The following is an 18,027-nucleotide window of genomic DNA, read 5'->3' as shown; positions in this document are numbered from 1 at the left end:
CTTTTAAGTGAGTTCGACTGTATCAAATACTTTTCACCTACACCTCTACGTTAATTGAAACCTTTAAAAAAAAAAGTTCTAAAGAATTGTTTTTCAGAAAAATACTCTAAAAAATATTATTTTTCAAAGTAGTTTAAAAAATAACCAATAAATTTTACAGGAAATTAAGAATTAAATCGTTTACATTTAAGTTGATGTGCAAAACCATGTGCATTTCAGAATTCTGGGGCCTTTAACTATTTCTAGCTGGTTCATATAAATTTCCTCCTACACTTTATAACACTTCACTTTATTTCATTTTTTCACTTTCCATTTAATTTTTTGAAATCTTTAATACATACTTTTTGTATGTATTAAAGCTTTAAAGTATGCTTTTTATTTTTGTTTGTTTGCATGTTTTACAAAAAAAAAAAAATGGTCGATGTAATATTGATTTTGTCAGTTTAATTTATCTGCTTTGAATAAATGCGTGCGTTTTCAATGTTGCAACATGTGTGCTTCATATGTCAATATTTTCTTTATGCTAGACCTTTAGCTAGGTGCTTTAAGATTATCCTATAATTTACATAAAGAATAAATCATGGTCAAAGTGGTTAATAACAACAAAAAGCTACTAAATAAAGTATTTGTTGAATACAGGCAACTAAATATGTGAATTTTCATGTCTAGTTAACATAATGTAACTTAGTTAACAGTAATATGAAAATTTGCTCACAGAAATTAAATGACATTTTGCAATATAATTTTGGGGGAAAAAAATTGTTAATGGAAAAATTGTTCTATTAAAAATCCTCATGATCATTAATTGGCCATTATCAATGGCCAGTTAATCGGCTATTTACTTATTGGCGCATTCCTGATTCGACAGAACAAAATTTACAGTCCAAAGCTGGCCTGTTTTTCAGTGAAGAAATCCAAGTTGCCATTTAAATGGATACTAGTGAATTAGTGATCCTCTCTTGCAATGCCAGTCAAATTGTTGAAATAATATTATCATTTCTACATGAAGTTCTTGAACTCAGCATCGGCATGTAGTCACATGATCATGGGTGCTGCAATAGTCAACAGGCATCTATTTTTGGCGTTGCATGAGTAAATTACTTTTGAAGTCATTTTTAAAGCATTTTTCTCAGAAATGAATAAATGATAATTAGTGTTGTATTATTATGTGATTATTTTTTCTTTTTGCAACCATTAGTATTAAAAATGTGGAGGAAATAAGTATTTCATTTATAGGTGCAATACTGCTCCTCAAATTCAGATATTGACGAGCAGTTCTGTAAAATTGAGGAGCAATTTTATGGCATTTGGTAAATTACATTTTCAACAAGAAAACAAACAGGTTTTAAGAAATGTAACATTTAAGGTGAGCATTTAAAAAAATTTGAACTATGACTTTAGTTAAAAACTTTTATCACTTATCTTTTACAAAATAAAAGAACTGGAGCAAATGGATGTTTCTACAAATACAGGAATATTTAGGAAATAAAATTTCAAAAATTAAATTTATATCATTAAAAATTAAAACCCATAGCACCTTAATAAAAATAGCCATCTAAAGTCATTAAGTACACTGCATCCACATCTAGTTTTGTCATTCACATTTAAAAAATATTTTGTTATTAACTTCCAATACTTTATTTTCATTGTAGAAAGAAAAATAAGAAGCAGGTCTTATGTCATTCGAATAGTACTAAATTTTTATCGCTAAGAATTTTCCGGAAAATCGGAGTTTTTAGTAATCAGAGGTAGCGTGACCCCAATCACATCTGGTTTTTAAGACTCTACAGCAGCAGTTCCCAAACTTTTTGATAGTGCAGCCAGCAATAGTTCAGAAGAAAACACCATTGAGGTCCACTAACTACTATACATTACTTGTACAGCCAAAATTTACTTTCTGGGGGGGGGGGGGGGGGAGAGGGCACCTGTTCAGTGACTGAAAGTGCGTTAAAAACAAGAATTCTGGAGATATTAATCCCTTTCTCCCCTATGTTGCACCACAGATATACTAAACAAAAACAATTTCAAAATAATTTTTCTTTACTAATAATGAAGCTGAAAGTCTCTCTGTCTGTCAAGATCTCTGTAGCACGCATAGCGCCTAGACCGTTCGTCCCATTTTCATGAAATTTGGCACAAAGTTAGTTTGTAGCATGGGGCTGTGCACTTCGAAGCGATTTTTCAAAAATTCGATTTTTGAAAACCTATTCTTTTCTATTCTAATTTTAAGAACATTTTCCCGAGCAAGATTATCATAAGATGGACGAGTAAATTACCAAGTTACCATAATGTGGAACCGTAACATGGGCACAAGCCAATTGGTGAGAAAATTCACCATACATTATTTGTAAATATACAGGTGAACCAAAAGACCTTTTAATTTTCTATTACAGGCAAAGCCGTGCGGGTTCCACTAGTAAGGAATAAAATAACTTTATTGCATTCACTTAGCTGGCATAGCTGTAAGGAAAGTCAAAAGCAAGTCAAAGTTCAAGCTGCATAAGATTTTTGATGTTGTTTTTCCTCTATGAGAGAGTTGATAGCTGGATTAAAACTGGATAGTTTTAGTCTCAAATAATTCACAACATTCAACGCATTTCCACATTATTTTTTCAAAACTGTAATGAAAAGTCTCATTCAAATAGGTTGGTTGTTGAAAAGCCCCTCAAGTACCTCAATTCACTAGTTAGTCATGCGAGTTCAGCAAAGGAGGAGCATTTTTAGCTTGAAGCTAGAAGCTAATACTAGTTTCTTTGGCAATTTTCATTAAAGAAGTTTTTGATTCATTAGATTTCATCTTTAATTTTAGGAGAAAGTTCCTAAGAAATATGAAAAATCTTAATCCTAAAGTTCCTTATTGGTGATGAGCCAGGGAGAATTTCTGAGTGATGGTATATCTAATAAGAAAATTTTTGCAAAAAAATGGAAATTAATACCATGATTTATCTTGGTTCAGATTCTCGACCTGTGCTCATGGCCCAGTAACACGCTATTTGCAGCCCACTTGTGGCCCATGGGTTGGGAACTGCTGCTCTACTGCATTACAAATGTGTATATCTGTGTGCATATGTATGACACAGAAATAAATATATTTCCAAAACTAAATCTGAGGCATCAAGATCAACTTACCACTAACCAAATATCATCTATATGACCAATGCCATCATTCAAGTTTGTTTTCCCACTCAGATCAGTTGGTAGTCTTAAATTTACCAAATAGTAGTCATGATGTAGACTGCCCAGCTCAAACAATGGTAATAGGTCACAATCATAGTGATAACCATCAACCTTCTGCAAAAAGAAAGAAAAATAAAATTATGTATTTTTTTACTGAGTAACAAAACTTATAGGCAATAAAGAATACAGTGGCCGCTGCTTATATGAATCATGTTTGTTGCAAACAGTTTTGAGTCCATAAAGCGGCTGATTCAACAAAACGGCTAATTCAATAAAGCTGGATTTTGTTTTGTTTTTGATAACTTGATTCATTAAAGCGGTTGATTATATTAACCAATGATTCAATTTACCGGCATCCACTGTATATCGATGCCTCAGAGCAACACTAAGACATCTAATCCCAGAAATAATTCTAAGATATCTTACTGTTGCTCTGGGGAGACAATATGTTGCATGTCAACAAAAGTGTAACATGTAACTCATAAAAGTTTTTCTTCAATACCAAACACAATAAATCAAGATCTGTTCATACTGAAGTACTAAAAAATAATATTTTATAATTAAACTGAATATCAATTTAAAGCAACTAATACGAAAGGGATCGTCCTCAAATGATGTCAGAGCTTGAGTTCATCAAATTTTGACAAGGGGAAGGGAGAGGTAACAAGAGTAACATCACATTTTTGTAAAAAACAATATGTTTACGAAGACCTGCATGATAAATGACAAGGGAGGGGGTCAAATTTGTTCCAAAAAAGTATGACATCATTTATGGGCAGCCCCAAAATCTACTTTGATTATCAAATGGCAGAAGAAAAAGGATTAAAAGAGACAGAACCAAAGAGCAACTCTGAAGAACTTCATAAGAACAAAAAATTTTGAGATGTCTCAGTGAAATATCTGAAGTAAAAAATCACTATGCACATGAGGGGGAGGGGGGCATTAAATCAAAGGCAACACTACAAAAAAGCTTAAATTCTGAGGCAGATCGCAGATTTCACACCAAAATTTCTCAGAATCTCTTCTTGAAAATAGTAGAAAACAGTCGGAAGTTCTTGCCTTTAAGATTGAAAACATTTCAAGGCTAATGAAGAAATCCGATATTTTTTACATACCAGTAAAGTTGGATATTGTTTTTACAGCACAATCTATGAGGTGTAAGTAGATATTATCTACGATTGATTGTATATACTTCTACAAAAAACGATTTTTGTAAAAATAAATTTTCAATTCAACTTTTTTGTTTCACTTACACAGGGTTCGTACTCAATTTCAGAAATAAAATGAAGGAGTTTTGGAGGAGTTTTGAAGGAGTAAAATGAGATTTTGAAGGAGTACTAATGGAGTGTCATTAAATGATGTCACACTTTTTTAAAATATATTTGATCATCTGCACCCTTTACCACAAAGTGTCACACTTCACCCCAAACTTCTCCTCATGTCATAGTTTTTACAAACATATTGTTACAATAACTGTGTGATGTCACTTTTTGTCACCCTCTCTCTTCCCCTTGTCACAATTTCATGAACCAGTTTCCCCCTCAAGGCATGACATCACTTGTGGATGACCCTTTTTACAATATCATAACTGCAATTAACTAAACAATTGTTTTTTTTTTTTTCACGCAACCATTTAATGTAGTACATTAACTCATGTAGTTTTAGACATTTAAATAATAATTAGACAACTTGACTTTTGCTGCCGAGAGTGTGGTTGAAGAAAAAACAATAATCATAAAACTTGAAAAAAATAGCCAAGCACCATTTAAGCATGTTTTACTTCACTTATGAAATGTCTTAGTCTTCTATAATAAAATTCTCACCTTCAACTTTTATGAATGAACTATGATCAATTTGTAAATCGAAAAAAATAAATGCGCGAAATTACTACATTAAAATCGCCTATGTGACGAAGTTAGTTGTCAATCGAAGTATTTTAAGTTTCAGTTATAGAGGAAGATTATGTAGTCTTGTACTAAAAAAGAAGGAGTTAAAACCAAAATGAAGGAGTTTGAAGGGCCCTTCAAAAAAATTTCATAAATGAAGAAGTATTGGAGGAGTTTTGAAGGAGCGTACGAATCCTGTTACAGCATCTATGATAGCACTATGCTATCTTTTTGCATCCCTAGCAGATGTTAGACCTGCTTCAGACAAAGTATTAAAAATCAGTCTCTAAAGCATGAATGAATATTTTTCCAAATTATTTGAAGTTAATTGTTTGGTGTACATCTTTTATTTGGGTGGAAATGAATCTCTTAAAATTTTAAATACTAAATAATCCTTTTAAAAATATAATTTATACTTGAGTAACATCTGTCTAAATTTAGTAAAATAAATACAAGCAGTTTTTAAGAGATTGGATAAAATTGTGGAAAAATATAGCATTGAATGCAAACTTTTAGGATGCGGGAATACACAACAGGTTAAAATAGATAAATAAGATAGCTATTTTGTCCAAATCCTAAAATGTTGCAATCTCCTTCAAACATAAATTTTGAAGGGAAGCTCAACTATTTGAACATTAGCTTCTGAAGAGAAAAAAAAAATCGCCAGAAAATGAAATAAAGAAAACAAGTAGGGGAGAGTGTTGTACCTTAGGACACTAAATTTTTAAGAATTTATTTTTAGCAGCCATGTTTTTGTAATCTCTAATAGTAACCTTCACCACTAAATGGTGCCATAGTAAAAATCAGCATCAAATGAGTAAAATTGATGATTTTGAGAGAGAAAGAAACATTTACGACTCAAAACTAAATACTTTCATTTTTATTTCATTTTCTGTCTTTGTATTTGTAAAACTAATCAACTGAATTTTATTTTGTTGTAAAAGAGAAGTACTTTAAATATTTTGCTTGCCAAGAAAATAATGATAGTGCACCTAGATTGACATTTTGGTTTTTCTTAAACCACGTGGTGATTGTACCTTGGGACAGCCAAACATTAAGTACCTTAGGACAAGTTCCAAGGTACAACATATGCATGGTTCTTAATCATCAAGATATGTTTAGGAACATGTAAAAATGTTCTAATCTTATGCCATCTTTTAAACCAAGGCTTCACTTGATACGCGTCTTATCAGGCTCAGTCATTGGTCAAAAGATCAAAGGTGCCGACTTGACCGTAAAAGAGTGCTGTAGTATAACCAGAAAATCCTTTGTTTATATTAGCTCACGTATTATTTCTACTGTACAAAGTGAAGCTTTTTCAATCTTTAACGTAAAATTTCATTGATACGGTTAACTGATGTGTAGTACAGGGTGAATTGAAGCCAGAACGGCGTACCGGATGTTTTTCAGGGAAAATAAATTCCCTTTTCAGGTAAAGCTGGTCCCAATTCAGGATTCAACTATTTGTAGTTGACGTTCACTTCTGGCAAAATGTACGAATTCATCCCTGAAGCACATTATGTCTTATTAAATAAAAGTGAATGAATACTATTTGCATTTTTAGGGATTACGCAGGGCCTGATTAACGCACAGTCCAACTAATTTCATTTGGCGAATTATTTTATTTTGTTTTGATTAAAAATCCACGAGAAGGACAAAATAACATATTGTTTCGACAAATAAATAAATCAGATCATCGAAAAGCATTCAAAGTTTTATTACATATAGATTTATTGCATATATATTTATTAAAAGTTAAAATAATCCTCCCAGTAAATGAATCGAGCCACGAAACATTAAAAGTTTCAGTAAAATGTAAAAAAATCCGCTGAACAAACTATGTTTGACAACAATAAAAGCTTTATTTTATTGAAACAAAAAAACCAAACACGGGGACAACAAATAAAATGAAAAATAATCGCCAAGATTTGAAATACATCGTGATGCACATATAAGTAATCTTTTCGCGTCACAAAATTTGTCAACAATTTGGCAGCATTATTTTTCTTGCCATTTAATATTCACATTACAATCGTGGGGGAATTATCTTGGCGCCGAACATGCGAAATTGGCAAAAAAAATTTCTATTGCTAAAATTACTGCCGTCAGTATTTGTTCTTCTAACATCTCGATGGAACTTTTATTGTTTTTTAATTAATTGATACATTTATCTGGCGAATTATTTTACACTTTAATTGGCTAGATTACACATTACAGTAACGTGGGTGCTTCCTAATACTTTTAATTTATATTTGGTGGATTACTTAGCTCTTAAATAGCTTAATTTAGTTTTCCAACTAATTTTTATTTTTGATTTTAATGTCACTTTTTATGTTACTGAACGTAATTTTTTTGAGCAATCACGATTGCTTATTGCTTTCATTTGACTGTTTTCCACGTTCCTTTGATTTTTCCCACCGCCAACCTCTGCACCATCACCGTGGACAGGCTGCTCCTCACGCTGCTGCTCCTATAGCGAAAGCCGTCTCCAGGTTGCATCCATGTCCTACACACACGCGCATACATACACAACTACACACACACGCGCACATACACACACACACACAAACACACATACACCTACACACACAAACACACACGCATACATACACACACATACAACTACCCACACATTCATGCCTGCACACAGACACAAACACACATGCTGACATACACATACGCATACATACACACACATACACACAACTACCCACACATTCCTGCCTGCACACAGACACAAACACATATGCCTACACACACATACACGTACCCCCCACACACACATACACATACCCCCCCCACACTTATGCCAGCACACAGACACAAACACACATACCCCGTACACACAAACACCCCCCCCCCACACACACAAACACACATGCCTACATACACACACTCGTGATTGCGAAAAACATAATTTGAATTCAAGATGTCAAAATTCAAATTAATTTTTTTAATTTATTTTTTATCAAATAATTTAAAAGTTTGTTGAACTTTTCATTTTTTTAGTGGCTTAATTTATTTATATGGCGATATTTTCTCCCATTAAATTTCTTCCTAATATGTAATCATTTGAATACTGTTTACATTTTAACAGGTTTGTTTTTATGTGTTTTAACTGTTATTCTTATATATTATTTCTGTAGCCTGTTTTTGGTTTCTATGCCAGATTTTCCTCAATTCTTGATCGATTTCTCTGATTTACACCTTATTTTAAAGCTTATCATGCTGACTACTGACGAAAAATAGACCCACGGTCTAAAAATTGTTTTTTTTCTACCAAAACACCCGTTTTAAAGAACCAGAATGAGGTTTTCGGTTAAACTTATGACTTTAACTTGCACTATGACCGACACAGCTGAATAGCTTGATCGGCAGAGCATTCTCCTGGTAACCAGGAGAATGAGTGTTCGAGCCCACGTCCGGACAATCTGCATCAAAAAATTAGAGAAATATCGCGCATTACATGAACGCTTAATTAAGTGAATAACAAATATGAGGAATTAGAATAAATGAGAAGGAAACACTTCTTGCTGTTATGAAAACTTGATGTAACATTGTGCTAAGTTACTCCAGAAGTTTTTTTTTTTCTTTCAAAAAAACTTTGGCTCTGGTAAGAAAATTAAAGCATAATGTAAGCGAAAATATAAGTATCAGGTTTAAGATTTCGGACTGAAATAGATTTTTTTTTTGTTTAGAAAAAAATAATAAATTGTATATTGAAATATATATATTCTTCGAATGAGTTTTTGACCCTTTGTGCAAATAAAAAAATTACTACCTCAATTTGAAGGATAAAATATATATTTTTTCTTCTTTTTGCAAAAAGAAAAAAAAAAAGCTTATCGCATTCTTACTACATTCGAAAAGCTACGCTTAAAAAAGAGCATAGTTCAATTTATTTTGTATTTTAACCGTGCTGTTAAATGATGAACACGTGCTGCCATCTAAGTCATAACGGTTCAAGCAGCCTGTGGTAACAAATTGTAAATATTTTCAAAAATAAAAACATTTCTCTTTAATATCTTATCTTATATATTATTCCCCTCTCATTTTAAAACTTTTCAGACTGGCTAATGACAAAAAATAGACTTAGGGTCGAAAAATTAAGTTTTCGGAAACGCCTCCTGCTGTTTCAAAACCTTGATGCAGATTGAAGTTCTTATGCAGATTTTTTTTTAAAGCAAAGTTCTAATACAATTTTCCAATTTTTTACTTTGCTTTTGGCAAAAAAAATAAAAATTAAAAATAATAATAATAGCCTGTGCGTGTGTGTGTTTATATTTTAATAAAGCTTAAAAGCACTGAACTTAGTTGTTCGGTTAAATTGATAAGTTTTTTTTCGGTAGAGTGTTCGGCTATAAACTATCTGAACTTCGAGCAAGCTTGGGCTATCGGACATAATATCAAATTTATAAATTTATAATATTACGCATTATATGTACTCATAACATACACTCGTAATAAAATAAATGCAGTGGGAATGCTACTTGGTGTTTCGACTCCTTTATGCAATCTACAGTTATCATTCGGATAAGTCGACTGTTAATCGAAGGGTGATCTTCCTTTTTTTTAAGCTTTAACTACATCCAGACCACTCAGCATAATGTAAGCATAAAAAAGTATTAGATTTACCTGAAGGGAATCCTTTTCCTGCAGAAAAACATTTTCATTGTATGCTGAAATGTAGCTGTTTCTAATAGCAGTGTTCGACCTTTTGTACAAAGGAAAAAATACTACGCGTTTCACCCAGTAAACCTTTATTTTTTTTTATTTGCGCGAATACGATATAAAACATTAAAATTATTATCAACTTCATTAGTAAGAAATCATTTTCTACTCTTCGGCTTTCTGCTGAAAAAAAATACATTTTGTATACGTTCGAAAAATGACACTTAAAAAACGGACGCAGTTCAACTGGTTTTGGTTTTGAATTTTAAGGGTTCGACTAAAAGAGAAACATGTGCGACATTTAAGCCGTAACGGTTAAAGCAACCTTCTATGTGAAATAGTTCAATATTCAAAGATAAAAACACTTATTTTCAATCTAATTTATTACTTCTCTAGAATGTTTGTTTCAATCGCTACGTGAGATCTTCGTCATTCTTTATCAAATTCCATGCTTTACGAATAATTTTAAATCGTATCATGCTGGTTAATGACAAAACATAGAAGCATGATCTTATTTTTTTTTCGGCAAAAAGCTTTTTTGCGGTTTTTTACTATGCATTCCTTCAATGAATAGCTTTCGAAAAAGAAGGCGCAGTTGTTAGGTTTGTTTGAGTGTCAGGCTGTTAATCAGAATGGCGCCAATTCTAATCCGTGCCAATAAATATCTCTTTAATGTTCCTTTTTTCCCCGTCAGATGCTCACTTGGGCAGGACTGTTTATGCCACAACCTGTTTTTTCACATGCACAATTATTGTTTTTTCACGAGTCACTACTTAGCCACACTTTTGATGATATTTATGTTTGCATTGAAAATACGTCGGTTCTTCTTCATAATGTTCTTCCTTTGAAATTTTTAAAGAACGAAATGCCTTATGAAACGATTCGAAGCACAGTGCGGAGTTCCGCACGGGTCGACTAGTTTTTATTTATTTATTATTCAAGCAAAATTTTCGTCCCCCCCCCCCCCCAAAAAAAAAGAAAAAAAAATTGGAGGGAATTCTTATTCTTATTTTTCTAAATGCTGGAAAGTAGGTTTATAAAAATCTTTAAAAGAAAAGCTGCCATTTTTTCATTTTTTGAAATTTTTACTGGCATGTTTTTCCTGGTGAATTCATTATTGTTTCAATGTGCTTTTAAATGATTTAAATTCTTGTTCGTTAACAAACAACATACTTCTTAATGATATAAATTGTAATGCATAATGATCGATACTAACAATCAGTTTCATGGCTTAAATTTCATTTGATATGTTTTCTACACATTTTTCTTTCAAATAATTGTATCTCTAAGCATTTTTTGAGCTTTTTATTAGTTCTTATTGTGAAAAAAATAAAGATATTAAACTGAGTTATTCACCATTTTCAGAATATGTCTTTTAAAAAATAACTAGTTTTTTTTTTTTTTTTTTTTTTTTTTTCGAGTTTAACTTTATAGGGAGAAAAAAATTACTAAAATCTGTTTGAATGTTTGCATAAATATGTCTATGAACTAGCAAAAATACCCGGTGTTGCCTGGGTCGGCAATAATTATGAGAGAAAATTGCTACTTTCATTTGTTTTCTGTTGTAACTGATAAATATTTTGATCAATTGTCCTTGATGAAACGTATGTAATTGATTCTTGCATAATAAAACTTTAAAAAAAAAAGAAAAACTTTTCGTTGATACAATTTATTGTACATAGTTCATATATTTAATAGACAGTATGGTTTCGTGCATAAGATGTAATGCTTGACTTGATAATGTTACGCATAATTTTATGTAGAACCAAATTTTCAATGATTTTTTTTATTAATTGAAAGCAGAAATTAAACAAACTCCCCCCCCCCCCCACTCCCGAAAAAAAAAACAGTATAACCTAAACATTTTTACATGCGTTTTCAAACAACAAACTCCTTTTTAAGCTCGTTTGCAATTGTTATTTAATGTATAAATTGCAATAAATATGAAATGATCAATATTCAATATCACACTAACCCCTTTTTATATATATTGAAGGTTTGTAGTTACATTACTCAAATAATTTTGGAAATGCTTCATTGCGAAAAATTGGAATAGTTTATCACAAAATGTTTTTCAATAACAGAATTTTACATTGATTTAATTATTACTAGATAAACATCTTCCTCGGCTTATATTCATCTGATTTTGTTTTAAAACTTAATATTTATTGCAAAGAAAGTTTCTTATTTTTTCACTTTTTACCTAAAATATCTTTTCAAACACTTTTCTTTGGGAAGAAAAAGAATCTGCTTTTAAATTAACTTGAACACTTTTGAACTCAATTTTGTTGAATACTAACTTTAAAAATAAACTTATCTGATGTTTACATAGTTGAAATTTGCCACAAAATCCAACAGATGTCGCTGGAGTCTGACCGGGTTTTTTTTTGGATTAATTGATTTTATACTACAACTTTTGTTGAAATGACTGAGCCTGATAAGATGTATATCAAGTGAAGCCTTGTTTAAACACATTTAATGTTAGATAATAATTCATAATTCATTACTAATTATTCATGATTTAATTCACTATTTTTTTTTTTTTTTTTTTTTGCTTCTTGGTGCAAAATTGGTCCAAGTATATGGCTGTTACCTGAATCATGAGGACTTTTACGTAGTACAACAGGATGTGTCCCAAGGTACAATAGGATGTTGTACCTTGAGACAGCTTGGAACTTTTTCTTTAAATGGCTGGCAATATTTTATTTTTAAACTGTCTAAATTAAAATATTTATATATATTGCATAGAAGTATGTTAGGATATTTTAATATGACTTTTAGATTTTAAATTTGATTCAAATAATTGACATTAAAAATAAAAGTATGAAAAGTTTTCCAAGGTACAAGACTCTCTCCTATATGCTTCTAAAAATATCATACTTACTCGCTCTTTATCAATAGAACATTGCAAATCTCTTGTTTCTGTAGAATTAGCAAGAAGAGTCCACTGATCATCAGGGTCCCACTTATTTCTGTATCCCAGTTTCACTTGAAACGTCAACTTGGGTTCCTTAGCTAAAATTTAAAATTATCATTATTTGATAGCTGAAGTTAATCTGTCTACAAGTTATATGTTATGAATATACAAGTTTAAACGTTCACATAAATTAAAATGGGACTTTACAGTTAAAAATTTACCACTTGGCACATTTAAAAAGTTTTTGGCCATTTTAATTTATTTATCGCTAATGCAAATTAAAAATTTTGTTGTTGGCGACATTTAACAACTTTGATTTCTAAATTCTAACATTGCCTTATACTTGAAGATCAATTGTTTTAAGCAATTATTTTTATTGTAGAAAGTAAACTTAGTACCCATACTAAGTGATGCACATCATACATTTAACAGAAAAGTAATGTTACAATGGTACAAGGGTCGCACTTGGTCAGGTAGATTTATAGAGCAGACAAAATCAAGTTTGTGGAGCAATAAAAAACATAAATAAACTTATGTAACAGACGAAATCAAGTTCTGCAGTTTGAAAGAAAAAAAGAAAAGAAAAAAGAAATTGTAATAGAAAGAAAAAGCTCCAGTAAAAAATTTTGTATGTTTCAAAAAAAAGTTTCATAATTTAATATGTGACCAAGGTAACAAAGACTTGTCTCAACAGACAAGTGACATAATTTTATACTATTTAAGTTTTTTTTTTAATTTTTAAAACACAAAGGGAATGAAAAAGTGCCAAATGGGGATCATTATGATATCTGATGTAAAAACGTGCAAAATATGAATAAAACATATCTGAGCAAAATAAGACAATGTGAACAAAAGTACAAGCAAAGGCATTTAAACACAAATAAAAGCTTATCTCAATTAGAATTTAAAGGCTATCAAGCCTCTTTATCAAGGCTTATATTAGGCTTCTCCCCACCCCTTACATTTGTTAAAAAATTTTAAGCTCAAAGTTAGTAACTATTTTTTTTTTCAAATTTTCACAGACTTGAAAATGAAATTTAAATTTTTAAGTACTTTTTGTTGGGGATCCGAACTAAATGCAAGCAAACCCTGCCCTGAATATGGGGAGTGTTTTTTCTTCTCACAGAAAGCGAGGAAGGTTTGGCTGACACTGGCCAGTTTCTTCACATATTCATATCTTTATCATTAACTCAATGTATCATCATCATCATCCAACAAGCGTAAATAAAAACATTGTTGTGTTAAAACCTTATTCATCTCTTCATGCGACTTCATCATTCAAAACAGTCCTTGCTCGGCCAGCTCCAACAAGATGCTTCAAAAAAACCCAAGCACAGAACAACTGCACTGTGCTTGGTATGTTTGTTCACTTGTACTCTTTGAAACAGCTGTCTGCTAAAATTTTAACTTTTAAATGTTTTCATTAGTTCTTTTCTTCACTGTCTAATTTTATTCATATCTAACTAATTTTTAGACAGCTCTCACAAATATATAATACTAGCTGCTTTGCCCGGCTCTGAACGGTCAACCTCAAAAATAAAAGTTATATCAAGTGACGCATGTTCAACAATCAGGATTCAATTACAGAAAAAAAAAATACTTTAAAATTTCCCATAAAAATAATTGATCTTAAAGAAAGAAGGGCAAATCAAAAATTCCGGAATAAATTAAACGCAACCCTCTATAAGTAAAACTAATATTCTTGATTATCTTCTGCTTGGCAATACAAAAAAAAAAGAAGATAAATCACCAAATTATAATCAAAAGGGGAAATTTTTCCCTCAAAACAAAATTTTATTTAGTCAGTCGAGAAAAAAAAGTGGCAACCTTCTGAATGGTTTTGTTCACGCTAATTTAAAATGAGATCGCACAAACGATAATTTTCCCCAATATGAAAATGTTGTTAAATTAGGCTTAAAAATGCTTTTAAATTTTTCCCCGGTGATTTTACAGCCTTGTTTTTTTTTTAATTCAAAGGATGTAAAACAATTTTAGCGGTATTTTTCTCGAGCCTTTGAATGGGACCTGAATCAAGAATATCGGATAATTATCTCGGGTAGAAAGAACCATTTAATGCCAGTTTCAGGCTCTAAAATTAAAATTTGAACGGTGGGGTTCTTTTTTGGCATTCCAAAACCCCTCTACATCCCTTCTCGGGTTGCTGGAGTATCTCCCTGTCAAATTTGGTCCAGATCCGATGTAAACTGTGGATTTGTATAGGGAACATACACACATATATATTCTTTATTTTATTTACATAGATATACACACAAAAAAATGTTCAAGGACATTCACATACCCATTGGATTTTGACGCATGAATGCAATATCCAGTTGCAAAACAGCATTCAATGTAGCCATCCATCGAGAGTAGTCCAATATCATTCCGTCCTTCGGAAGTGGAGCTTGAAACGCAAAAACCAAATGATTCGGAGTGATATTTGGATCACTTATCACCTTGGGATCATCCAGATCAGAATTAATGACATGGCAGTTAATGTTCATTTTGCCGTTATTTCCCCTAGGAATGTGCCAAACATCATCGAATTCGTTTATACCGAGGGGCTTGTCCATTAAACACTTTGTAGCAAGAATGCTGTCCACATTTGATGGTGCTGGAGCTATAAAAAAATTACATTTATTAGTTAAAATATTTTTATTTACAGACTTACATTTTAATATGCAATATATTCTTAAAGGAAAGCAGTGTTAGAAATGAGAATTTAAATCTAAGAATCATAATGGCACCTAGCCCCAAAGCAGAATACTTGACGATGTTCTGCAATGTAAAATCATTTGACCAAAATAGTTCTGCAAGTACTTTGAGCATTGTATACACAAGCAGCCGACATGACCTTTTCCACAAATCGGGAGCTGTAAAACTTCACTGTTGCTATGCTTCTCTGTTGAACCAAAACCGATAGAGATTTTCCAAAAAACATTTAAAATGCTTTCTAAAATGCATAGAAAGAGCAAAGATACAAAATTTTATAAAACTTCGAACTACGAAACTTCGAAAAATTACGTTTTTTTTGGTTAATTTTACATGGTAAGAAGGAGCAATTAAAACAATGTTAATAAATAAATAAATTACTAAAATAATAAATAAAATAAGGTGAGTTAGGGTAGCATATAATAATACACTCCAAAACTTTTTAAATAATTGAAACATTTTCAGGATGCAAGAGGATTGAAATTTCACACAAGACACTCAATTTTTGGCGATTGACGTGTTTCAATGTTTCCAAAACATATGTTCATGGAGGAAATTTAAGTGAATGAAGATTGATCGGGAAAAATAAGGGAAAGGAGAACCAAAAGCGCTAGAAAAATCAGAATCTTTTCAGATTTAAAACACGAAATTTCTGCAGAAACTGCCGATTTTCTACAAATATCTTCCAACTCAAGATAAAATTTTGTGCAAATTCTGCACATTTCTTGCTTAAAGTAAATCTAAAGTTCGTGCAGATGACTTATCGAATTCAACATTTTTCGAGAGTGTTTCGCCAAATTTTTGTAATTTCCGGGAATTTTAGACTTCTGATTTAAAGAAATATGCAGAATTTGTGCGAAAGTATCTTGAAATGGAAGATATTTGTAGAAAATCTACTGAAATCTCAAGAATTTCTGCAGAAAATTCGTCTTAGTTCCTCTCACATTTGAACAGAATTGTTCTGCAGTTCAGGCATCTGTTCTGCAACGTACATCCCAAATTTAGTACTATTCTTCTTTGAGGGCACCTGGTATTAGTTTCGATGATAGGTTCCATTTAGTCAATCTTAAATTTTGTCAAGGGCCCTATCAGAATTTTGTGAAGAGTCCATAAACGAATTCAAATTTCCTCTGATTAGTCCCTGTAGATGTCAACCTTATGCGTTTTTCCGATATTTTCTCAATTCATCAGGATGCAAAATTTGACAATCTGTGAATGCAACCCCTAATTCTATCGAACAGCAATATTTTCAAAAGTAAAAGTTAGAGAATTAGCTTAACATGTTTTACGTTTTAGAGACTTATTTTCGTGTTTTTCTTAATTTCTGGCATACTCTAACATTGGGAACATCAATCATTGAGATAAATTTACTGTCAAACATAATAGTGAAATTATTATTTATATAGTAAAATAAATAAATTTTGCTCAACAATATGTTGGAAAAGCACATAAATTAGACATATTCCAGCTAAACAATTAAATTGCATTCACTAAAAAGTTTTGGAACGGAAAATGTACTTTGTTCAAAATTTTGACATTCCTTTCATTCCTCACTTTTCAAATTTTTTTTGGTGAAGTAGTTTAAAAACGTAGATTCATTTCTCCCGGGAAAAGCAAAGGGTCAGAAAAGTATGCAAGAATTTGAAAACATCTCCCTGGTTTACAAAAAATAAATGAAAGTTAGTAGGTAATATTAAGTAAAGTTTAAAGATATACCTATTAACCCTCCAACAAGAAAACATATAACTTGACTTATCAAAAGAATGCTGACTAAATAGGCTAATTTTCGGCCACTGAGATTTTCCAGAATTGTTCCAGCCATTTGAACGGTTTAGACGCTCAACAAGCCAGACAGTAAAAAATACTTAATTGTTTTTCACAATCACGCTCATACAAAACAAATAATTACAGACGCAAAACCGCATCAAACTTTCAGATTCAGACAATTTTACAGTTACGGTCACTGATACTGAGCTGTTGAACCGATGTCTACAAAATAAAGGAGAGATGTCGAAATAAGGAGAGACATTTCATTATTTTACGAAACAAAAGTTTGTGTTTATGCGTCTTTTACAAAAGTGTTTATTTGCTTATTACGCTACCTTGCGGTGATTCACAATATTAAAGAAAAAGGTGAAACATTCCATTCCACGTGTTTTCTTTGGAGTAAATTACAGGCTTCATACAGTTTATGGCGAAATGTAATTTCAGAAGAATAGAAAAGAAAGTTTCCGTCAAACACGATAAAAAATTACTGTCATTCACTAAGCCGTTTTACCTTTTTCATCCGCCATTATACATTGGCTGCAGCGACCTCTATAGTTTATTGGAGTTGAGAATTCTTGCGTGAAATAGAGAACACTCATCAAATTATATTTCTTTTTGTAAGAATTAATACTTTTTAAATTTTTTTTGGGACAGAATGCAAAAAAAAAAAAAAAAAGATCTGTGAAAGATTTTTCAAATAGATATGAAGATAATACTCGATAAATCGGTACTTTTTTGTTCAAATGGAATGGCTATCAATATTGAAACTTTTATACTATCTGATGTTATAATCCTTTTCAACTCAAACTGAGAAAAAAACAATGCGCTGAACATGAGTTCAAGTGTATCACTTTCGCTTGCCATTTAAAAATTTTTCTGTAGATGATCAGACGTGTC

General features: G+C 31.5%; 1 protein-coding gene across 1 annotated transcript in view; it reads right to left on the bottom strand.

The window, feature by feature from the left end:
* LOC129230630 (protein wntless-like) overlaps positions 1-17,277 on the bottom strand; it is a 47,777-nt gene extending 30,500 nt beyond the window's left edge. Inside the window, exons 1-4 of the mRNA XM_054865045.1 lie at positions 17,080-17,277; positions 14,951-15,271; positions 12,619-12,749; positions 3,130-3,291 (exon numbers count right to left, since the gene is read on the bottom strand). Coding sequence (XP_054721020.1) covers positions 3,130-3,291; positions 12,619-12,749; positions 14,951-15,271; positions 17,080-17,185 — 720 coding nt within the window. The 5' untranslated portion in view covers positions 17,186-17,277. The remainder of the gene's footprint in view (positions 1-3,129; positions 3,292-12,618; positions 12,750-14,950; positions 15,272-17,079) is intronic.
* Positions 17,278-18,027: the final 750 nt, after the last annotated feature.

The sequence above is a fragment of the Uloborus diversus genome, chromosome 9 (assembly GCF_026930045.1).
Source record: "Uloborus diversus isolate 005 chromosome 9, Udiv.v.3.1, whole genome shotgun sequence".
Taxonomy (NCBI): domain Eukaryota; kingdom Metazoa; phylum Arthropoda; class Arachnida; order Araneae; family Uloboridae; genus Uloborus; species Uloborus diversus.
The sequence above is the reverse complement of the archived record's forward strand: the minus strand, read 5'-3'. Positions and strand labels throughout refer to the sequence as shown.